At 42.0% G+C, this 10,992-nt stretch overlaps 1 protein-coding gene across 2 annotated transcripts; it reads right to left on the bottom strand.

The window, feature by feature from the left end:
- Positions 1 to 883: 883 nt before the first annotated feature.
- Positions 884 to 10,581, bottom strand: HNRNPU (heterogeneous nuclear ribonucleoprotein U). 2 transcript variants are annotated; one of them, XM_065935596.1, is made up of 14 exons: positions 9,693 to 10,581; positions 8,729 to 8,840; positions 8,570 to 8,643; positions 6,507 to 6,646; positions 5,863 to 5,962; positions 5,407 to 5,519; positions 4,842 to 5,105; positions 4,568 to 4,687; positions 4,099 to 4,227; positions 3,843 to 4,011; positions 3,340 to 3,594; positions 2,905 to 3,089; positions 2,467 to 2,538; positions 884 to 1,997 (listed from the first exon to the last, which is right to left on the bottom strand). In XM_065935596.1, the coding sequence occupies exons 1-14, from the start codon at positions 10,381 to 10,383 to the stop codon at positions 1,944 to 1,946; spliced, it is 2,478 nt and encodes an 825-aa protein (XP_065791668.1). In that variant the 5' UTR covers positions 10,384 to 10,581; the 3' UTR covers positions 884 to 1,943. The 2 variants fall into 2 exon arrangements, with proteins under 2 accessions (XP_065791668.1, XP_065791669.1); XM_065935597.1 differs by having other exon boundaries at positions 9,750 to 10,581.
- Positions 10,582 to 10,992: the final 411 nt, after the last annotated feature.

Here is a 10,992-nt window from a genome sequence, read left to right as displayed (position 1 = left end):
ACCTAAATACTGATTAGCAACAAAGCTTACTTTTCCCCCCTGACAAGGCTATGCAATCCCAGTAATACTGATGCGTCCATGCAGATAGTTGCAATTGCTAAAAAGACAAAAACCCTTGAGACACTATCTTATGCTGCTAAGTATTCCTATGGTAAGTGTGTTATAACCGAAACACTCTCAACAGAACCTACACCATCATCTGAAACTCAACTCCAGCTCATCTTTCAGCAAGAAAAATTTCTAGTTAAAAATCTGACTTAAAATGGCTAAAACAAAAATCTAGGCAGGCAGAAAATTAAAACCACCTGTACTTACCAGAGGAAACCTGTAACACCAACGAAACACTAAGCTCATGTCAAGTTTTAGTTCTACAGTTTGACTCCTGATTCCTCACCGTAAGTGAGGGTCCTTTACAAGATTAAGTGTTCTGTGCAAACCCAATAAAATTACAATTAGGGGATCTAATGTTATCACATAACTACAGTTAAGTTAGCAGTGTTGTGTAGTATTGACTGGCTTGCATGATGGCTTCTAAAAGCATCTGTTCCCAGAGTTTCATGTATTATATAGATGTATATATAATTATCAGTTGAGGACAGCCATTAGCATTTTGTAAAGATGGTAAACTGAGTGTTAACTTCTCCCAGCCAGTACCTTTTCCCCTCATTAAATGTTTAAAGTCATCTGGGGGGAGGGGAGGGGAAGAGTTCAACTTCGTTAATTTTCAGTCAATTGTCAATATACATTTAAGTTTTTAAAACCTAAATGTTCCAAGTGCAGAGTAAAGAATAAGCTGTCCAGAAAGCACACACTTAAATTTTCTCCTCTTGGGAGTTTCATAAAGGGATTTTGAACCTTGATGGCGAGAATCCCAAAACAAGAGTAAAATGAATTCTTTTTATTGCAAACAAACGTCTAAATTAATTTCTCCACCCACTTTCTTTAGAAAGAAAAAGAAATCAGCAGGCTAAGGAGATACCCATTCAAGAACTGACATGATTAAAAATTAAGATATAAATGGGTGACTCACAATTTCATTAGCTTACAAAGATGGTGGAGTTAACTACTACAAGCACACTAGTTATACAGTATTTTGTGGGAGAAGGGCATACAGACATAGCTAACTTCATATAGATCCCATTAGACAACTGGATTTACAACAAGTTTTTTTAATAAGAAATGGGCAAAGCCAGCTTTCTTTTCAGAATCAAAATGCAGAACAAATGGAAAAATTATGGTACTTAAACCTTCACAAGTTTGAGCCTCCACAAATAATGCAACCAAGTTTTACATTTTTTAACAGCCCTTCTACATACACTCCATCTTCTCTATCTTAGTTCCAAATTTTATCTTCATTCCCAAATATGCCAATTCCATTGTTACTTAAAAAGAAAGAGCCTTCCCAGTTACTGTCAAAAACTACTATTTAGCTTACCCCTCCACTACTCAGCAAACTACAGAGAGGATGGAGTGTAATATGAGCAGTACAGAGTCTTATGCAATTCATGAGGACCACTAAGTCCTTACATGAATCTGGTTGCTAACATTTCTATTATATTGTGACAATGACTCCCGACTGTTATCTCTGTGAGAAATGGGGGGGAGTAAATTCTTAATAAAAGACACCAGGTACAAAGCAACATTTTACTTTTGTTGTGATAAAAAAAAAGTCACATTTTACAGATAAAATGTAGAACCCTGAAATACTGACACATTCTCTTATCGTGCACAATGCTGAGGTTCTCTTACGATTCACTTTAAAACTGCAATTAAAAATGTACAAAAAAGAAAAGAAAAAAAAATCAACCCACAAAGCTTCTAAAAAAGGAACCCGCAGGCACTTCCTCTTGTGGAATGTTTAAAAAGTTAGCCTACTAAAGAAAACAGTCGACTTCTTGTGAAGGTTTTGGAGAAATATGTATCAGTTCGTTTTATTTGGGTATTCAATAATATCCTTGGTGATAATGCTGACTCCATGGCTTCTGACCCCAGAATTGCTGTAAGAGAAAATTTTTTTTTTAAAGAAAAAACATCAATAAGCCACTCAAATTGCTTTTAGGAAATGACAATCTAATTCAGAGTAATTGCTGGAAACAAATTTATACCTGTCATTCCTGATTTATCAAGCCAGATTTAGTTAGTATTAACATCCCATTATCAATACACATTACAAAAGGAAACACATTACGACTTCGGTTAGTTTATACAATTAAAGCTATCAGTAAAAAAAAAAAAAAAAAACCGTATGAATTTTACTTTAATAAAAAATATTAAGTTACAGCAAATTCCAATCTATCTCACCTTCAAAAGATAGTATACACCTACAACTGCAATACAACTCACAGCTTGCCCTGTAATACTTATTTATAAACACTTCAATCCCTGGACAAGATCTTTTTTCAAGATTGATTCTTATAACTCAAAATACAATTAAATGCACATAAAAACATGGAAGGAATTACTTACACCCTGCTGCCACTGGTTGTAGCCCTGAGATTGATTTTTGTAGCCACGATTGTTTCCTCGTCCTCTGAAGTTCTACAAAAAAGAAAAAAATCTTTAAAGAACTCAGAACACAAGTTGTTAGGTTTATCTAAGGGGCAGGAGGGAAAGAGGGGACATAGCTACAGAAATGGATGGATGGGCAGTCAGCGATTAACCTGAACACTCTGCTGGGTTTCCTTTAAGGTGATTAAAACTTATTCACTAGGAGACATCACACCTGACTTGCTCCTTTTAACAGTTAAGGCACCTAAAAATTAACATTAATGAATTTTACACATTTTATCATAATTATGCATATACACTGTGTTCTTAACTCTTTAGGGAAGCTGCCCATCCTATTTAACCTCTCACACTAAGTTATATGGAGAATCAATGTCTGCAGAGATCTTCAGTGATCACCTGGTTGTAGTTCCCTCTGTTAGGCATTCCACCTCTGTTGTAGTTCCCTCTGTTTGAATAACCGCCTCGGCTGGGAAAGACAGGGCCACGAGGATATGGATAGCCAATTCCACCACTTCCGCCGCCACCACCACCTCGCTGTGGCATGTTGCCCCTCCTATTATATCCACCACGATTCCCAGGAGCTAAAAGACAAGAAAAGTTTCATTTAATAGTGTGTTACCTTCTTTACATGAGACTTAGGGTTCTTTTGGACCATTCCTTCATCTTAGGAGAAAAATGTTTAACACAACCTAGATATGCTTACTAAGACAGCTAAGATAATGCAGATCAAAAGCTTCCTATGTTAAATTCAGCTAAGTAATATATAGACCCAAACTAGAAGTTTACCATTTGTTTCAACCTTGGACCAAATAATAGTCAAAATTAACTTGCCTCCTCCTCTGAAATTTCCACCACGCATATTGAATCCACCACGTCCTCTATGCCCACCGCCTCTGTTAAACTGGTTCTTGCCACTCTTATTTTTATTGCTCTTCTTTGAGCCTGTGTTCTGTTTCTTTTCCGGTGGAAGAGCCTTTTTGCTTTCTTCCTTATACTGCTCCAAAAGTTTCTGGGCTTCTTCCTTCTGAAGTTCAACATAGGTTATTTCATCAAAGCACTCAGCTACTTCTGGCAGAGTAAAGTTTCCTGCAAAACATAAAAGCATATTAACCTACAAACCCACTACATACACATTCACAACCCTAAAGCCTACAATTCTCAATCAGCTGTAATTCTTGCAAAATACACAATACCTCGTCTATTTTAATCACATTTTCTCACAAACATAAGTTAAAGAAAAACGCTCATTTACAGTTAATTTAACTCTTGAAACGGTTATTACTGATATTAACAGACACAAATCACAGGCTATGTAACGTAACAGAACGCCATGCCTTTCATTTTGAGAACTGCATGTTCTGGTAGGTCTTTCCCCTCTACTTCCGCCTTCTTCTGTGTTCTCTGCTTATAGTCTTCATCTTTTGGGCAAACTACAACAGCTTTTCGTTGGAAGCCTGCAAAGAGGCACATTTTTCTCCTCTGGGCAGCAGCAGACACATTTGTCTTTCAGAAAAAGAAAAAAAAAAGTTTATAACCCCAAACATTAATTCTACAATTATCAGTTGTTTCAACTTCAAAGTTACAGCTTACCTGATCCAAAATGAAATTTCGCTTCTTACGGGCAGCAATCTCAATAAACTTTCCAAGACACTGTGGAGCTCTCTGCAACAGCGTGTTCAGCTTTCCAGTATCTGCCATTTGCTTCTTAAAGCCTGCCACCTTTTTTTAAAATTGAAAAAAAATTTAAACATTGCCTTTCCTCAATGCTATAAGAAAGGACATTTTATCCTGTAACTCCATTCCACCCAATGCCAATCAACTCATGTTTATCTAAACTGGATAACTGAGTTAAAAAAACTTCCTACAGAAAATGGGAGTTCAGTCACTGGAAGGAAAGCACTTTTACCTTACAGGTAAAGCACCTACTTACAAAACCATTTAACTACCCAAACTCAAAATCTCTAAAATACTAAAGAAAATGGATAAAAACAAAAAGATTACCTAAAATAAATACCTTCTAGTCTTTTAAAAATGCTGAAATCAAGCCCATTTTACTTACCATCATTTTATCCATTATGGTGTTTGTTCCAAGAATGTTATATTTACCAGGATTTTCTGCTGCATGTTTAGTAACCCAGGTAGTTTTTCCAGCTCCTGGCAAGCCAATCATCATAACCACCTACAATGCAAAGAATTTTTAAAATATTTTTTAATACACAAAAGCCCAGTTTACACATTTGAATTTTCACAGCCTTTTAATGAGAACAAGTACAGCAGTAAATTAAACAGAACTTTAGCCAAGCTTCAAAAAAATTTTTTTTCCAGTGACTTACTTCACAATCTTTCTTCTCTTCAGGCCCCTTTGGTCCTCTAACTCGATCCTCCAAGGGGACATTCTGGATAAAAGTATAGTCTTCAGGTATTGGAAAATATGGCTTTTCCTTCTGACCAAAATTAAATTCAACTGCACAGTTGTGGCACAGAACATGCGGGAAGAGTGGTCGTCCAGCAAGAACCTCCTTACTGATTTTGAAGGCAATGCCAAGATCTTGCCCATTCTTTGCATAAGACAGTTCTACTTCATCACTTTCAAAGTTCTGTTAATTGGAGAGAAAAATGAATGGGTTTTAATCTGCTTCTTGTAACACTTCTTAAAAAAAAAACCACCTAGGAGTAAAGCTTATCTTGTGGATATTTAGGTTATATGTAAAATAGCTTGGTGTGAACAACTAAAACACCTATGTCCACAAACAGAAATTAATACTACCCAAAAAGACTACATTTTCAGATCAACTTCATGTTAAGTTTTCAGTCAAAATCAATCAGTAAATGAAAGTTTGATATAACTAATCTTATCTAATAACTTGCCATTTACATAGAAATTTAGCTATGACTTACAGCAAAACACGTAATCACATCATTTTCATCAAACTTTTCTCCGTAATCTTCAGTCTCACAGTTGCATGTTTTTATTCCTTTTAGAGAATACCCATAAGAAAATTCTTCTTCACCTAAGAAAATGATTAACTTTCATTAAATCAAGTCTCTGAAACAAACACTGACCCATTATTTTTTCAAGATGTTAGGTTCAAGTATACGCTATACTGACTTTATACTAGATATAAAAAGAGCTAGGTGGTTATTTAACTAGTTGACAAATTGCATGACATGATAACATTCTATTTAAACCAATCACAAACCAAGTAACTATAAAGAAAAGCTAAAATTTAACCTGTGCTCATGTTACTATTATTCATCTCTAAAAAATAGGCAAAAAGTTTAGAATGCCTTCTAACTACTGAAATCAAACCCTAAACACTCAAGAGTACCAAGATACTCAAATGGAAACTTTACCAAGCAACATTCCACTTGTGGTTAGTGACCACCCAATCCGAACTTCATGTATATCAATATCTTTCGTATATAAATGCCTCACTGGGATCTTCTCTGTAACCTGAAAGTCAAAGATAAACAAACTGTAAACCAAGGAAAATAAACCACTCAATCAACCCTGGTTTACTTCATTTGGGCAATGGGCTAATCCTTCTTCAGCTACTAAGTACAAAGACACACCAACTTTACACTTCCAACATTTACAAGAACTTCAAATTTTAAGGGCTTATAACTTGAAACCGAAAATGTACTTGGTTGATTCACATTTAAAAGAAAATGTTGAAATTATATATTCTCATACTCAAAACCAACTTAAGTTTATTCTTTGACAAGTATTTCTCAGAACAAAAGCAGGGGCCTAACCAAATTTTTTGCCAAACCTTCAAGTGCCTGATAAAAAATGAACACCCTAAGTAAAAATTATGCTGGCTCTATCTACATGGCAACTTCTAATATAACAAACATCTTCAACTACTATAAAACATAGGGTTAGTCCCTCTTGTAACCCACAAAAATTTGAAAAAAATACAAGTTCCACTGCTATCTAGTAACAGGCAAAAACCTCAAAGCATAAGAAAAAAAGAACATCACAAAACTACTTTTACCTTCATCTCAAAACAGACTTTGCCTTTTGACACACCATAAGATGCCCTTCCTCCAGCCCACAGAAAAGCAAAACTCTCCATGGTAAGGGAAGAAGCACTGAGGCGATCTCTTGATATTTTAAAATGTAGATCACAATTATCTGCAATTATATCAAATACCGTATTATTTCTTTTGATATCCACTATAAACATCTGCTATGTAGACAAAGCTATTGTTAAATTTTCACATATTTCTGAATGCTGCATACATCTTTGCAGATGCTGTTCTAAGTTTCAGTTTAAACCCCACTCCCACCAAGTCATTCTTGCTAAATTATGAACTGAAGTGTACACTACCTATGCAGCTAACAAATATCAAGGTTTAGTTTATGAGTATTTTAAGTATATAAGATAATCAAGACAATGTGACATTTATACATACCTGCTCTGCTCTTTACCTTGATTTAGAGGCAAGCAGTAGAGGATAGCAGGAAATCAAAGTGAAGCATGCCAGACCAGGTAGAATTTACCAGTGCCACAATAAAACTGAAGCGAGGCCATGACCAAGTATTTTAAAGTAAAGAGTATGAGCTGTTGATCCTCACTTTACAGGGGCTCTAGATCTTAAATTCTTCACTAAAACTTGTTAAGGCAATCTCAGTCTATACAATACAAACCTGGTCATCAATGCTGTTACTACAGCATTTTAGGTCCCCTTTCCCCAGATTTGCCTGTTAATACGAATGGGGGATTACACACTTTGGAGTAATCCAAATCCAAAACGACTTTAACCTAGCTACCTTTGGGTCACTGGCTCATTAGCATGCACCTTCCGAGTTCTCAGTGGAGGCAACACTAAATTAAGAAAGCTACTTTCTTAAGTTTTACTAGTGAGATGAAATTATACCTACAGTCTGGAATTCCTTATATAAGCTTTGCTCTTTACATTTCTCATAGAAATGTTCAACAGATTATACTTGAACCCAATAATGCACTTAAACTGGTATCCCTCAATGAGCTAGAAAGTCTTTTTTAAAACAGCATTATCTTCCTAAACCATTGCTTCGTATCTCGCCAATTTTAAGCAACTAAACATAAAACATTCAACTACTCTTCCATACGCAGTTCTTAAAAAAAAAAAAAAAGACTCCACTACGTTGACTATATGTAAATGGTATGTAATAAAAAGTCAAGACTTACATTTACACTACCATACGCATCTAAATAAAATAGGTATTCCAAAACAGGAGAATCTAAGATTCAACTCCTTAGATCTACAAGGCAGGATGACACCTTACTTCTAAGCAATTATTTCTACCCTTTTTCTGTTTATCACAAAATTGTACTCTCTGATCAAAATACTAAACCAATGATTTTGTATGTGAGAAAAATTAGGAATCTGACTGCCAAGGCCCATTTAGAGGTTTGCAATACTTCCTCATACTCAATTGCAACCCAACTGGGTAAAGTAGCAGTATTTACAGCGCTGTCATTGATACCATTCGCTGCTGAAGAAAGCTAGTGGCCCAGTGATAGCCCACTGCTGCTGCCCCAGGTCTTTGGAAGAAACCAACTTAGGTTAAAGCAGCAGCTACTGAACTGGAATTGAGAACAAAAGAGCAGTTATTGAGAAAGTAATATTACAATCTTTTAGAATAGGGAATATCGTGATGTGCTAATGGGAAAGTCATTAATAAATACTTAACTAGCCCAAGTAGCTCACTTAACATAATTCCACCAAAAAAAAAAAAAAAAGACATTACTTTTATTGTAGACCCTATAGGGACAAATTATAGGTATTCTTACAAGTTTCTATTAGCTAGACAGTCAAATATTGACATTCATTTCACATTCCTACAAACGAAAATTTTAAAATCTTATCAAAAAATAATCAAATTGTTAGAGCCTCTAAAACTATCAATACAACTGCTGGACTAAATTAAGTGACCAGAATCTGAATAAAAGACACCATCTTACTAATTTTTAAAAGAACCGTCTACACACATTAAGTTTTCTAACATTTTGTAACCAGAAATCACATTTGATAACTGAGGGAGGAACGAGGGAGAAACAGCTTCACTTACAAGTATCAAGACAAACCACTGTGTCGTCGAAGTGTTCATCTTCTTCTTCAACAGGTGGCTGAGGAGATTTGGCTCTGAAAAGACAGAATTGTCTCCTGATACAACTTTCCCCACCAAAGAATAATGAACATGTGACAAAACTAGGTTAGCATCCTCTACCTGCTATACTTGTTCTCTTCAATGTACTCAAAATAGCCACGGCCATGATCTTCTCGAGGTCTTTTAACACCTCTCTTTTTATCTCCGCCTTTCTGTTCTGTTTTGCCGTCTCCTACAACACACACGACACCGCTGTGTAAGATACCACGGCACGCCGCCACAACAAACAGAAAACCCCTTTCTTGTTGGAGGTCCCCTAAAGCTCCACTTGTACATTGTCGTGATTTCAATCAATGACTCACTTGCGAATTCAAACAACAATCTGCTTGGAACCGGTTTGGAGTCAGTGACGCAGTCTAAGGACATTGCTAATTTTGCCAGTCCACTCGAATATTCCAGAAAACTAATGAAAATTTAGCGCGGCCCAGGCCCGGCGCCCACGTGTACCCCAGAGAGTGTTCAGGAAAGGGGGAGGGGCCGAAGCGCCCCGCCCGCACTCCCCTCCCCCCACCCGGGCCCGCGCTCCCCGCGGCCGCATTGTACTGCTCGCCGCGGGCCCCGCCCGGCCCCGCCCCGCCCGCCGGAAGTGACGTAACGCCGAGCCCGGCGCGCCTTGCACAATACCGCGGCCCGGAGCCGCCACGGCGCGCCGCCGGGGCCCCGGGCCTCCCCTCCCCCCGAGACATGTGTCCGCACCGCGCGCACGCAGCGCGACGGCGCCTCCGCGGCTCCTCCCCCTCCAGCGGCAGCTGCAGCCTCCCCCCTCCCCACCCCGGCTCTCCAGCCACATAATGGAGGCGCCGCCACCGCCGTCACACACCGAGCCGCGGCCTCACGCCTAATCCGGGATTCCCCGCGCCCCGCCCGCCCCCCTCCAGCAGTCCCCAGCCCCCAGGGGTGCTCCCTCCCGCGGCGGGTTTCCTCCCCCCCCCCCCCCCCCCTCTGCGGGGCTCCGGCAGGCCTGGGCACGGTCCCCACCCCGCGCGGGCCTCCCGCCGCGCGCAACCAACCACGCAGCACTCACCCGCCGCCGGAGCCCCGGGGCGACCGCCGCCTCCGCCGCCTTCCGCCTTCTTCTTACCTCCCGCCTGCTGCTGGCCCTGCCTCGCCCCGGGCGGCGCCACCGTCACCGCGAACAGCGACGTGGGGCCGCTGCTCTTCCCCGCGGCCTCCTTGGCGGCCCCGCGCTGCTGCTGGGGTTGTTGCTGCGGCGCCGCCGGCGGTTGAGGCTGCTGCTCCCCGTGCCCGTTCTCGTCGCCCGCGCCTTCCTCCTCTTCTCCGAGCTCATCCTCCCCTTCCTGGAAGCCCTGGTCGTCGCCGTTCTCGTCCTCCGAGGCGGCCTCTTCCTCCTCCATCGGGCCCGAGTCGGCCGCCCCCGCGGCGCCGTTCTCCTCCCCGAGCTCCATCTGGTCGCCATCCAAGGCGGCGATCCCTTCCTCCTCCTCCTCCTCTTCCTCCTCGTCGTCGTCGCCGCCGGCCGCGGCCTCCTGCTCGAGGCCTGCTCCCGAGCGCCCGGCGGAATCCCCGCCCAGGTCTAGGCTGCCGTTCCCGGGCTCCATGGCGGGGCGGCCCCCGGCCTCCTCGTCGTCCAGCGCGGCCTGGAGACGCTCCATGAGCTCGGCCTTGAGGCCCTTGTCGGACAGGCGCCGCTTCTTGAGCTCCTCCTTCAGCTCCGACACCTTCAGCTTTTTCACATTAACAGGCGAGGAACTCATGGTGAGGCCCCGATTCACCGCTAGGCGCTGGCTCAAACTCGGCTCCCCTAACTCGGCCACTGGCGGCGGCTGCGGCTGCTCCTTGGCCCAGGCGGCGGCTGCGGCTGCGGCTGGAGGTGGGTTCTTGCTGCAGAGCGGATCCGCCTGGTGTCGAACGGCGCCAATTCCTTTCACCGAGTTCGCGAGGGAGACGCGGAGACTCGCCTGGCGCGAGCGAGCACGCAACGTCCTCTCGCAGGGGCGGCACCGCGCACGTAATATAGCCGCCCCGCCTCTGCGCCGGTGGAGCGCCCGCGCTCGCCCCGCCCCGCCCCGCCTGAGCGGCGGGCCGGGAGCGCGGCGCCGCGCACTGCGCTTCCAATTGGGGCCGAGCTAATGGAGGAGGTGGAAACCGCCTTCAGTTAAACCGACCCGCTGCAGCCTCTGTTGGCCTTTCCAGCACTTTGGTGGCAGTATTCGTTTATGCTCTTTGCTTTCCGGCCAGGAGGCTGCTTCTACCCAAATGCTTTCATCCTCAACTTGGTATTTTCAGCTGGAATCAGCCACCTCTTCTTCCATTTCAGCTTTATCTTATCTGTTTCTCCAGCTATTTGCTTAGAACTCCTTAAA

The sequence above is a fragment of the Muntiacus reevesi genome, chromosome 5 (assembly GCF_963930625.1).
Source record: "Muntiacus reevesi chromosome 5, mMunRee1.1, whole genome shotgun sequence".
NCBI classification, from domain to species: Eukaryota; Metazoa; Chordata; class Mammalia; order Artiodactyla; family Cervidae; genus Muntiacus; species Muntiacus reevesi.
The sequence above is the reverse complement of the archived record's forward strand: the minus strand, read 5'-3'. Positions and strand labels throughout refer to the sequence as shown.

Coding starts and splice junctions, on each gene's coding strand:
- HNRNPU (XM_065935596.1), bottom strand. CDS start 10,383: ATGAGTTCCTCGCCTGTTAATGTGAAAAAGCTGAAGGTGTCGGAGCTG. Junction 4,688..4,841: donor AAGAGAAGAAAGATTGTGAA/GTAAGTCACTGG, acceptor TTTGCATTGTAG/GTGGTTATGATGATTGGCTT. Junction 2,539..2,904: donor ACAGAGGGAACTACAACCAG/GTGATCACTGAA, acceptor TCTTTTTTGTAG/AACTTCAGAGGACGAGGAAA.